General features: G+C 48.0%; 1 protein-coding gene across 2 annotated transcripts in view; it reads left to right on the top strand.

The window, feature by feature from the left end:
- The first annotated feature begins 4,361 nt into the window (after nt 1–4,361).
- Nucleotides 4,362–12,720, top strand: part of CWC15 (CWC15 spliceosome associated protein homolog) — a 26,010-nt gene continuing 17,651 nt past the window's right edge. Inside the window, exons 1-4 of one of the 2 annotated variants that reach the window (XM_019525411.1) lie at nt 4,362–4,468; nt 5,055–5,193; nt 8,698–8,810; nt 10,483–10,571. In XM_019525411.1, coding sequence (XP_019380956.1) covers nt 5,063–5,193; nt 8,698–8,810; nt 10,483–10,571 — 333 coding nt within the window. In that variant the 5' untranslated portion in view covers nt 4,362–4,468; nt 5,055–5,062. The remainder of the gene's footprint in view (nt 4,469–5,054; nt 5,194–8,697; nt 8,811–10,482; nt 10,572–12,720) is intronic. The other variant, XM_019525410.1, reaches the window with a different exon arrangement.

Below are 12,720 nucleotides of genomic sequence, written 5' to 3'. Positions count from 1 at the left end.
TCAAAAAGAAAACTGATGTGATTTGATCACAATGCATAGACACTTTCCTGTGAGGAAGATAACGAATATTAACAGGCTCTTCATGAACCACAATCAAGGCACATCTTGAATCATTGTATAAAAAAAACAGGTTAAGTTCCTTCAGTCTGTCTCACTGCAAAACATTTTTCCAGCCCCTGAATCATTTTTGTAGCTTTCCCCTACATCCAGCCCAGTTTCTCAACATCTTTTTTTAGAATCCAGAAGTGTCTGCAGCATTGGGTGGTTAACAGATTCTTAATTCTTCCAAACTTTTAATAACAGGCTTTATTTAAAAAATTCCCTTCTAACCACACCTTAGGGGTGCTCCCTTATCATCTGGCATCATGAATCTGGGCAAAGTTGACATTTTCATAATTACTATTGTTCCTATTTATCTGTATCACTATTGTGCCAAGGACTAGAACCCCATTGTGTTAAGTGCTTTATAAACAAAGAACAAAAAGATGGTTCCTATCCCCCAAAAGCATGAATTTTCTTATTATTTTTATATTGCTTATTTTATATATATATATTTTCCTCCTCTTTGTCACCTGCACCAAAGTGCCTTTCCTCTAACCAGCATTTTTTACTCTACAGAGCTCAGAAAATGGACCTTTGCTTTGCAGAATTTGCCCTTCCCTGTGTTAGGTTTATCCTGCCTAGAGCTGGAGATGGAGATAAGCATTCTCTCAAGGTGTGCGTGTGTGTAGGCAGGTCCCTCCCGATGTACGATACAATATGTTGGTCAGTTACGGAGCACATACTCTGTAATCACTGGTGTGAAGGCTGTGAAAATGTCAGTGAGCCCTGTCTGCTAACTCACTCCTACCTCAGTTGTTCCATTTCTTTCACTATCCCCCCAAGAGTTACTCTCTCAACCACATTTAAGATTCCTCAGTAATTCTGAGCCTGCAAACACATCTGTAGGTTTATACCCACAGGAGAAATGTAGACGCTGCTGGGATGAAGAGCAGCAGCCAATTATCATCTAGCATCCTGATGTTTTGTGATGTCACTTGGGCTGAAAGACAGCAAAGTAAAACCAGGAATAAGAAAGAAATGCTAAAAATATATCAAACGAAAAGCTTTAAAAAAAATAACCCAAGATTGAATGAATTCACCTAGCGCTGTGCCCTGGGACCCATTAGAGCTGCGCTCAGGAAAAGCGTTGAAGGAACCACATTTGGGAAGGCAGGTGTTCAGCTAGGAATGTCCTGCCACCACCTCCAGAATTCAGCCCTGGGTAGGGTTACCATACTTCCAGTTCCAAAAAAAAGGACACCGGCCAGGAAGGACACCTCACTCCCAACCCACAGCCCCCTGACCCTGCCAGTGCCCCTCACTCCCAACTTTCAGCCCCCCGTCCCTGCTGCTGCCCCTCACTCCTGACCCGCAGACCCCTGGCCCTGCTGGTACCACTCGCTCCTGACCTGCAACCCCCCTACTCCCTCCAGCCCTGCTGGAGGGGGTCTCCAGCTGCCCCCATTCGAACTGGGTCAGAACGCAGCAGCTACAGTGGCTCTGACTCAGGCGGGCAGCAGTGGAGCAAGTCTGCCCCCAACACGGGCTGGAGGTGGGATGAGGTGATACCTGTAACACCCCTTGCCCCAGCCTGGGGCTCCTGCACTGCGCCAGGCAGGCTGTCTATGCGTCCTAGCCCCTGCGCAGCGTTTCCTAGGTGCCCTGCTCCCACGAGCACAGGTACCAGCCACGGTGCCACTAGCCCATCCGTGCAGCTCTCCGCTGCCCCCAAAGGGCCCCCCCCCCTTCCCCTGTTGGAGGGTCAGGCATCTCCCTCCTGCCCCTGCGCCCTGCTGCACCCCTCACACCTAGTCACCCCCACCACCACCAGCAGGCACCCACCTCCTACACACCCATTCCCTCTCCTGCCCCACTCCCCCCAGTCATGAAGCCCTGGTCCTCCAACCCCTGCCCTCACAGACTTGCCTACATCCAGCTGCTGAGGCTGCTCCCACCCCCTGCCTGGCTGCATGCCAGCCACAGATGCACCTGGTGACCCTGCCTCCAGTCACCCTCCCTCCACTCCCACCAGTGGAGCAGATCAAAATCTGTGCAATGCAGGGCTGCATTGCACAGATACAGCAGGTAAGAAGCAGTATCTGACATAGCCAGATGCCAGGTCATCCAGTGATGCAATGCTTACTGGGCAGAGGGAGATAAGGGGCTGTGTCAGACACAGGAAAGAGGCAGCTTATCCACTAACTGGTGCATCTCACCCTGGCTGTCCAGCCAAGGGGAAGGGCAGCTCCTGATTCTCTACCCTTAGCTTTTGGGGCCCCCTGCTGGATAGCCTCATCAGCTGCAGTCTCAGCAGGAGGCTGTGCTTGGAAAGGTGCTGCCCTAAGACTGCAAGCACACAGATCAGTGGTTCTCATCCTTCTCCGACCAGGGGTGCCCAACCTCTGGTCTGCAGGCCAAATGCAGCCTGCAGAGCCATTGCACCGGGCCTGCGGAGCTCCCCACGGGTCACAAAATTTGGTGGTGGGGGAGTGGTGGCCATCCTCTCCCCCTGCCATATTCCCAAACCCCAAGCCCATGTGCCCAGTCACAGCCAGGCCAGGTCACCTTGCCCCTGAGGGGGAATAAGGCCATGCTCCTTCCCCCCTGCCTGGCTGGGATCAGGCCAGCCTGTTGCCCGACCTCCTCCATGTGGCCAGAGGTGGCCACTGCATTGACCCTGGACTCTGGATCGGAAGCATTATCTGGCCCGTGGTCAGACCAGGTGCTGCCGGCCGATTGGGCCCACCAGGGAAAAAGGTTGAGCACTGCTGAAGGCGCCCCTCATTAGGCTCAAGACGCCCAGAAAGTGGCAGCTCTTGGCATTTACTCCTTTCTTTGGGATTGGAAAAGAGGGAGCAGACACATTCTTGCAGGAAAGGGGCATCAGGAGCTATCGAGCTCGGGAGAGAGGGGCACGGCCTCAAAATCAGCGCTTCCTAAACCTTAAATGCTGAAGGCTGCAAGTGAGAGAGGAACAGAGGAGAAAACCCTCGTTAGGCCTAGGTCCTGTTCCCTTCCAGCGTCTGCTGTCGGCCCCCGTGTGACAGAAGGCACTGGGCCAGCCAGCCCTGGGGCCTGACCCAGTCCCTGATGTTTGTCATCATGATGACAAAGCAACAGAGCAATTCTGCTGCTGCAGAGACTGGGATTCTGCTGCCTGAGAGAGCTGCTGATGCCCGAGATTCCCATGGGAATCATGTCTAAGCACCTGCAGCCCCTAACTGTGCTAACAGTGGGCCCGGCCTGCGACACCCTTAAAAGGATCTCTGGGCATCCCTGGGCACTGCAGCTCCTGGATGAGAATTGCTGGCACAGAGTGAGCAGCCAGGCTCACGGGGTGGGGGTGATGCCAACTCGGGAGCACTGGGATGTGCCCACGGACGTGCTTATAGATAGATGTCCCCTCAGTCAAGAATGTAACAAGTGAAGAGACTGGACAAACAAGAGGATGATTTGGGCGGAGGCAGAAGGAGGGCACTGAGGGGTCTTTTATGAAACTGTGACATTCTCAAGGGAATGGTGATGGGTGCGCGGGCAAACTTTGTAACGGGACAAAAATAATTTTAAAAGCAGGGTGCCAATTCTGTTTGAATCTATTCCGGGAGGTTTAATCACATCATGTAATGACATTAACGACAGATCTACTGATTGTACTCAGGAAGGCAAATGCACATGACTATTACATTTTAAAAACCCATTGGACTACTGTAAAAATTGGATGTAACATTTCATATTTATTTTAATGAATGCCCTATCATGCATCTCCTGGGTGACTCTCGGCAGTCTCCTGGAGATTATATCTCATTCCTGGGGACTCTAGGGCAATCCTGGGGGTTGGCAACCCTAGTTAAAAGTGTGTTTCTGGTCTCAAGTGAACCACAGCAGTCACACGACAGCTTGTCAGAGGCAGTTATCCATGTTTAGTCATATACAGTTATATATATATGTTTAGTTATAAAGTTATCTATATGTATAGTTTTATATAGTTATATATATGTTTAGCTGTTTATTATCTATTAGAAATAAACATTTTGGCAAAAACCAAAAAGTCCCCTCTGTCACTGACCTCCCACTGCGCAGGCGCGCCGGGGGCGGGACCGAGCACTCACTGGCGGGCTCTGCGGCCAATCAGCTTCCGGGGGGGGCATGTAGCGGGAAGCCACCGTGTCCACAATATGCTCGGGTCGGCAACTTCCGCCTCCGTAATCCTGGCGGACACGAGGCCCCGCCCCGGATGTGATGTATTGACCTGCTCACGGGCGGGGAGCGGCCGAGCCTGGCTCCGCCCCGCCCCTTCCCCTCTCTTTGCTCCTGTGGTCTGCGCGCGGTGTCTTGTGGGACAGCGGCGGAGTTATGGTGGTGGCCTAGGCAGCACGCAGCGCAGCCGGGAGTGGCGCGGCGCCCGGGGTCCCGCGGGGCTGATACGGTGCGTTGGGGGCGGGGGGAACGAGGCCTGCTCGGGGCAGGGGAGAGGAGGGGTTGCTGGGTCCCTGCAGCGCCTCCCGCCGACAGAAGGGGCTTGGAAGGAGCCGAGTGCAGGTCCCCGCAGCGCCGGGCCTCGGCGGAGCTGGAGGCACCGGGTGCAGGGTCGAAGGAGCATCCGCAGCTGCCCGCACGGCCTCCGGGTCACGTCCTGCAACGTTGGAGGCTGCGAGCGAGAGATGAGCCATTGAAACACCTCTGGGCATTCTCCCATCTGCCCCTGCCATGACACTGGCTGCTGGGCAGCCTGGACCGAGGGCCTGGTCCAGCAAATAGCAAATCTGTATGTCCTTACATGACTCCCAGCTGGTGTCACACTTCAGCCTGACCCGCTTGAAAATCTCCCTCCCTTTCAATATAATGAAATGCTTGCCAGGTGGGTTGTGACAGGTTGTGTTGCAGCCCGGGTGTTTGAACGCTTCCTAATGCGAGGCGTTCTCGTCGCTGTGATTCCAAGATAATGCACCCGCGGTTACATGTCTCTTGCCGCGGTTAGTAGTAACAGCCGTATTTTACATTGGATTCCCAAGTAGCTGAGATGACAACAGCTGCCAGGCCAACGTTTGAACCTGCGAGGGGCGGGCGAGGAAAAGGCGAAGGAGACTTAAGCCAGCTCTCCAAGCAGTACTCCAGCAGAGATCTTCCTTCTCACACTAAAATCAAATACAGGTAAGCACCGGTTTGTTTCTTCTGAAATATTTTGCACGGCGATTCTTCGTTAACCTAATCTGAGACACGAGTAATTATTGAAAAACAAGTACTATAATTATTAGCCCTCTGCGTGAAAAGGGGCTTACTGCTGAACAAGAAAAATAAGAACTTCTGCAATTTTCAGCCTAAAGGGCAGATACAGAAGGTAAAATGGATTGGAAACGATTAGAGCATTTTATTATTAAATGTACTATTAATTTGCGACGTGTGGGTACCATGATGGAAGCAAGTATTCAGAAGTGGTCTGGGTACACAGCGGGTGAGCTGGATGAGAAAGATATCCTGCGCCCAGAGGTTGTTTTGGGAAGGGATATAGGGACATTAGACAGGAAGACATAACTGTATACATATCAAAACTGGTAACATTTGCAGAACAAATAAGGTGATGAGATGCTAAAAATGGTTTTTGAGGTTGCGTGGGGTCTTAAAAGGAAAAAAAAACCAGATAGTTTTGAATGAACATACTGATTAAAAAATAACCCGTGGAGAGACTGGCAGGTGGGGGAAGATAATAGACTCGCATTGGGCAAGGTAGATCATTTTGCGGTTTTAATCGTTCACTTCCAGTATCTTCAGTGATATTTTCCTTCTACTTTTGTTACCAACCACATTCTGAAAGTGTTTGTTCTTTAGGTCAGAGGTGTCAAATATATGACCTATGGGCCACATCTGTCCCATGCAGCCCTATCATTCAGTCTTCTGTGCTGCCTGTAGGTCTCAGATCATCTCCACGTGCTGCATGTGGGATGTGGGGCTGGTCCAGATCAGGCCAATAGACTAGCTCCCCACATGACATGGTGCTGGCATGCTTACTGCATGCATTACATGGGGCTGGTCCAGGAAGCCATGCAGGGGGCAGTCTGTATACCTGATTTCAGCCCATAGACTGGCCCAGTGCCTCTCATTTGATCTGCTGGGATGGAGGAGTTTGATGCTCCTGCTTTAAGTTTATGATGGCTTTTTAAGTAGAAGTAATGTTGTTTTGATTTTTCATTTTCAGAGAGCAGTGCAGGCAAAAATGCATATGAGCATATAGTACATAACTTATTGTTCTTTTGGGTGGCTTTTTTGGTATCTCCTGCCATTCGTCCTGTACACTGATCTAATAGGCTGGCTTTGTTAAATACGTAGCGAGAACTTCATCACATGAACTTTACAAGTGGTCACTTTAGTCCCTGACGTCTTTTTGAATGACACGGTATTGGATTCTTGGGTTGGTACCAGATGTAACATCAGTTATGGGCACTCCAGTTCCTTGTTCTTATTTATACAATAGGAAAATTGAACAATATGTTAATACTTATGGTATATTTTATAACTGCTGAAGTCCAGGATTCCTTTAGGTATTGTAAGCACTTATTTCTAGAAGCGAGTTTATAGACGGGTGGAGTTCATTCCTGTTCATTTCACATGTTTTACGTTCTTTTAGTATTGGCACCTAAAATTGAACAGTCCTTAGAAAACTTGTATTAATGTGGGTTAATATAAATCAACTTTGCTGACAGAGACTTCTTAAATATGCATGGGTGGAAATATTGTATATAAAAAATTTACTGATGTGCTTTTTCCTATTTAGAAAATTAGGGTTGGAAGGGACCTTAGGAGGTCAAGACTGTTCTCAGTGGTGGCAGATAACAGAACAAGGAACAATGGGCTCATGTTGCAGCAAGACAAGTTTAGGTTAGATATTAGGAAAAACTCTCTCACTAGGAGGATAGTAAAGCACTAGAACAGGCTACCCAGCGAAGTTGTGGAATCTACAGCCTTAGAGATTTTCAAGGCACCGGTAGACAAAGCCTTGTTTGGGATGATCTAGTTCGGGACAGTCCTGTTTTGATCAGGGAGTTGGACTAGACCTCCTGAGGTCCCTTCCAGCCCTAATTTTCTACGTAGGAAAAAGCACATCAATAAATTTTTATATACAGTATTTCCACTCGTGCATATTTAAGAAGTCTCTGGTACCATCACAACAATTAGGGTTGCAAGGGGCCTTAGGAGGTCATCTAGTCCAACTCCCTGATCAAAGCAGGACTGTCCCCAACTAGATCATCCCAACCAAGGCTTTGTCTACCGGTGTCTTGAAAACCTCTAAGGATGTAGATTCCACAACTTCTCTGGGTAGCCTGTTCCAGTGCTTTACCCTCCTAGTGAGAGAGTTTTTCCTAATATCTAATCTAAACTTCTCTTGCTGCAACATGAGCCCATCCTCTTTGGAACCCCACTTCAGGTAGTTGAACACTGTTATTAAATCCCCTCTCAGTCTTTTCTTCTGCAAACTAAATATCCCCAGTTCCCTCAGCTGCTCATAAGTAGGGACCTACCTAAATTATGGTGCAAGTGTCCTAATTTTGTTCCGTCATGTTTCTTCCCCACTCCACACCCCCCCCAGGCTGATTGGAGGGGTACTGGTGGCCCTACTGTTTGCTGCGTATCAGCCAAGAGATTAAAAAAAAAAAAAACTTTTAAAATATGCCACGGTTTTTGTCTGCTGGCTGATCAGTGACAAGCGGCAGGGCAACTGGGGCCCCATAGCCAATCAGCAGTAGGAGGCAAAAAAACTGTGGCATATCTAAAACCGTGTTCTTTGCGTCCTCACCAATCAGCAGCAAGCAGCAGGACTGCTGGGTCTCCTCCACCAATCAGCAGGGGGGTGGGGGAGAATGGCAAAAAGAGCAAGATTAAAGGAGCTGCTGTGCAGTGCATTTCTGCCACGATTTAGGTAGGTTCCTACTCATAAGCCATGTTCCCCAGCCCTCTAATCACTTTTATTGTGCTCCACTGGACTCTCCATTTTTTCCACATCCTTTTGGGAGTGGTGGGAACAAAACTGGATAGAGTACTCTGGATGCAACCTCAATGGTGCTGAATAAAGGGAATTTAATCACTTCCCTCCATCTGTTGGCAATGCTCTTACTAATGCAGCCCAGTGTGCTTCTTTGCAACAAGGGTATGCTTGTTTGGAGGATAGGAAAAAAAGGTGTCATCTGATCATCTCTCTAGGAGTAACTGAAAATACACTGCCCTCTTGATCTTATCTGAAGAGGCCTGGGAAAACATATGCATCCAGCAATAACTCAAGCTGTTATAATTTATAAAAGGAGGGGAAGAAAGAATGCTGTCCAGACCACCAGATCCTGGTGTCGTCTGGTACCGTATGTTTGGATACTGTAGTATTAGGTGTGTTAGGAGTAGGGAAGAGAGGGTCATTCCCTAATTTGCAGGTATCCTGTCTGGTCTTTTGATTCTATTTGGAAGCCACTGGAAATTAGATGAAGTTTTAATAATGTATTGCTAGAGTATGAATTCCCCTCTAATGACATATCATGCTCTGCATTGCCCAAAAGAATATTCTGATTCCTGGTGACCACTTCTCTCATGCAAATTTCCACATGGCCTGCATGTGGAAATTGTTACCAACTGACAGCCATCTCTTCTCATTTCTCTTTCCATGTCTGGTTCTAGACAGGCCACTCAGGATGCTCCTGAGGAGGTGCGTAACCGTGACTTCAGAAGGGAACTGGAGGAGAGAGAACGTGTTGTTGCAAGAGAAAAGAACAGAGACAGACCAACAAGAGGTAACAGAATTACATATTGTAACAAATCCAGATTGGGCATCAGGAGGACAAAATCTAGGAACTCGAGCTTCAGAAATGCAGGCCCAGAGTCCCTGAGCTGAAGGAGAGCTTCTGCTAAGTATTACTGCTACCAGAAGACCTGTCTTTAGGTCAGGCACTAGAAAATATACTTGGTGTCAGATTGGTGCAATATTAAAGGATCTTTTACGCTTGAAAGAAATTCATATTTTCATGTTCCTTATGGTGTTAGTGAGACATTAATAATACTTGAGTGGTAGTGTACTGTGGAATGGGAATGATCATCTGCAATTTAGTATTTTATTCTGCATGGTGATGTATGTAAAATGTACTACAGGTAGTTTAGAGCAATAATCGTCTCTAGGTATTAATACAGCATCCATTAGAGAGGTTGGAAGATAAGGACATTCATACTCTAAACTGCAAAACACGTGTTGCCTGCAGTACTCCAAATCCTCAGTGCTTATCAGCAATCTGCATGCAACACTGGGGGGTTCCTTTCTCATTGGATCTCGGAAGTTGAGCAGTTTAACTATAGCTTCCCCTGTTAACCTCTTTCCCCTTTTGACATAATTACCTAGAACAGTGGTTCCCTAACTGATAGATTGTGTACCATCAATTTAAAATGATACAGCCTTAAGTACCACCAGCAAATTTTTCATACACATAGGTAACAGACTATGAATTAAAACAGGGACAGGGGCTGGGGTAGATGGGGCTCCAGGGCGGCTTGTGCGATGGTCAGAACCCCAGGAGGCTTATCCAGTGGTGCAGAGGGGCTCCTGCCACTGCACACACCCTGGGGGAAGCATGGGGGGGCATGTGCCCCCCGGATTTGGCCATCGGGTGGAGGCTCTGCCCCACTGCTGTTGCTGCGGGAGCCACACGTGATGCCATGCACCTCCTGTGTGCCAGCTGCACTGTATCCCCTGCCTGGCAGCGGGAAGCACATGGCATCGCAAACAACTCCTGAGGCAACAGCAGTGCAGTGCAGAACCCAGCATGCAGTGGGCAGCCTGCCTCCACCCCATGCACAAATCTGGGGGGCACATCCCCCCATGCCTCCCCCTGGGGTGCATGCAGTGGTGTGAGCCCGCCTCGTGCCTCTGAACGAGCTGCCCAGGGCTCTGACTGTCCCATGACCCATCCCAGGGCCCCATTCACCCCAGACCCTACCTCTACCCCTCCCTCCCTCGCTGTGGGGGACCTTGATTTGCACCCCCCCCCTTTTGCCCCCCACACTTACCTGCTGGGTGCTGCTCCACATTGGCCGCCTGCAGCAGGCTACAGCTGGGTGTCTGCCCTGTGTGCACTGCTCCCCACCAGCCTTCCATCGCCTGCGCACGTACCACTTGCAGGTTGTCTGCATACCAGTTTGGGAACCGCTGACTTGGAATTTTAACATTCAGTGTTTCTTTGATTTTTTGAGTGCACCAGGAGCCCTTCTCTGGTTATCTTTGTGGAAGGGTTCAGCTCAATAATAGGAGTGCTGAAAAATATGTGCAGGCTTTTAATCTAAGGAGTGACAAATGACTTCCAAAAAACAGTCTTTTTATGTAGTTCCTGTGTTTGGGTGCAGTAAGGACAGGTTTATCAGACATTTGCTACATCTATTCCTTTTGTTTCAAAACCTTTTTTATTTCTTTCCCTACAGAGCATACAACATCATCTTCAGTGTCTAAGAAGCCCCGATTAGATCAAATTCCTGCAGCAAATCTGGATGCAGATGATCCACTTACAGACGTATGTATTCTCTGCTCTTCTCCACAGGGTACTTGCTAAAGGTACATTTTGTATTTGCATATGTGTTGAGGGCGTTGAAATGGGTAACCACCAGATAATGGTTCGAGCACATCTTTCTGTAACACCTCTCAGTAGAGGAGTTTGGAAGTGTAGAGTAGCTGAGAAGGTTCTGCTTTCAAACCCAAATACCAGTACAAAACTTGTGTAGCTCCTTTTCACATGTGCCTGACAGCCCAGATCAGTGAGATGTGTGGAGTATGCACCAGCAAAGTGGGGACTTCCACAGTAATAAGTACAGATGAGACTTGGATTACATTTAAATACCTAATAGCTGGAGTTCATGTGCGCCCCATTTCAGTTCTGTGCACCCCATTTCAGGAGGGATGTGGACAACATTGAAAGGGTCCAGAGGAGGGCCACCCTCATGATCCAGGGACTACAGGGCAGACCCTACATTGAAAGACTGCGGGACCTAAACCTGTTCAGCCTTCACAAGAGAAGGCTGAGGGGGGACCTGGTGACTGTCTATAAACTCACTAGGGGGGACCAGAAGGGTTTAGGGGAGGCACTGTTTCCCCTAGCGCCCCCTGGCATGACAAGGACTAATGGACACAAATTATTAGAGAGTAGGTTTAGATTAGACATCCGCAAGAACTACTTCACAGTTAGGGCGGCTAGGAGCTGGAACCAACTTCCTAGGGAAGTGGTGCTGGCTCCTACCCTGGGGATCTTTAAGAAGAGGCTTGATGACTACCTGGCTGGACTCGTTTGAGTCCAGTCTTTTCTCCCGGCGGGGCAGGGGGTTGAATCTGAAGATTTACAAGGTCCCTTTCGACCCTACTTCTATGATTCTATGACAAATGAAGCCCTAGGACCCTCCCTTTACTCTGTCCAAGCACTGAATCTTGGCTTTGGCTTCTTTCCTCCTATCTCATGCTAGGCTCTAGCTGGGAGGTCTAGTAATTTGCTTGGTAAATAGTGGTAGTGGTTTGTTGTTTGTTTGTTTTTTAATCCCCCCTTTTAAACCTTGTTTGCGTGTGAATGCCCCAGTGTTGGAAGTGATGCACAGGAAACTAACCATGGACTGCTAAAATTATACCCTTTCAGAATATGCACTGTTGCTATTCAGTTACAGCTGCACTTGGCTTTAGTTTAATGTTCTAGGTTTCTCTGATTAGTTGTATGTGGAAAGGTGGAGGAGATGCATACCACTGATCCCAAATGGCAACAATGGAAAACTACAATCATGCAATACAGAAGCCTGGAAATAAATCCATTTGTGGATGAGGGTTGTTGACAAGCATTGATCCCATTCCTTTTTCTCTTCATTCATCTTCTCTTCTCTTGCCAGCTCCCACTGCTGTCACCTTGTCCCCAGAGTGAGAACCCTAATAATGTAAAACTTTTTCCCTTGAGCTTTGAAGTGAGGACTTGATGCTACCCTATTAGAGTGACCCTGTTAGGTATTGTTTCCATCACAATGCTGCTAAAGAATGAGTAGAAGAAGAAAAAACCTGTTCATTCTTTGTCAGTATTGCTAGATTTTTGTAAATCGTGAATATTAATCCTGACAATGCAGTTTTGTTTTAAAGATCAAATGGCATTACTTTCCTCATTTGCCAACTTGTTGCATGCCTGGCAGTTGCACAAAGTAGCCAAATTTCTAGATTTGAGGGATCAGAGTAAGTAAAGTGTATTCTAATGTGGTAATTGTGTTCTATACTCTTACTGTCCTTCTGCAACATTTATTATTTATTAAAGGATTTTTTCTTTGCGGCTTATTCCGTTCTGTGGACATGTGATACATTTACTAGCATAATGATAATTTTGTTTTGGCAGTAGTTCCTAGTGAAAGCTTCCTTGTGAAAGATGATATATGTGCCTGTAACCAAAGGCGGTTTCTGCTAAACAGGGCTTTCAATCTGAAGGCACAACCAGAGACAATAGGTGGTTTAAAATAGACAGATGGGGAAGGAGTGAGGACTGTGTGCAAGTGCAAGTTATTTTGCAGCAAGTTGTGTCAATATAGCATCTGCCTTTCGTAAAAGCAATTGCAGTTACTTGGTTGAAAACAAATGCCTCCATTTGTCGTGTGTGTGTGTGTGTGTGTGTGTGTGTGTGTGTGTGTGTGTGTGTGTGTGTGTGTGTG

This window comes from Gavialis gangeticus, unplaced genomic scaffold (genome assembly GCF_001723915.1).
Source record: "Gavialis gangeticus isolate Ggan-Ray unplaced genomic scaffold, GavGan_comp1, whole genome shotgun sequence".
Lineage (NCBI taxonomy): Eukaryota > Metazoa > Chordata > Crocodylia > Gavialidae > Gavialis > Gavialis gangeticus.
This window is presented reverse-complemented; position numbering and strand designations above follow the sequence as displayed.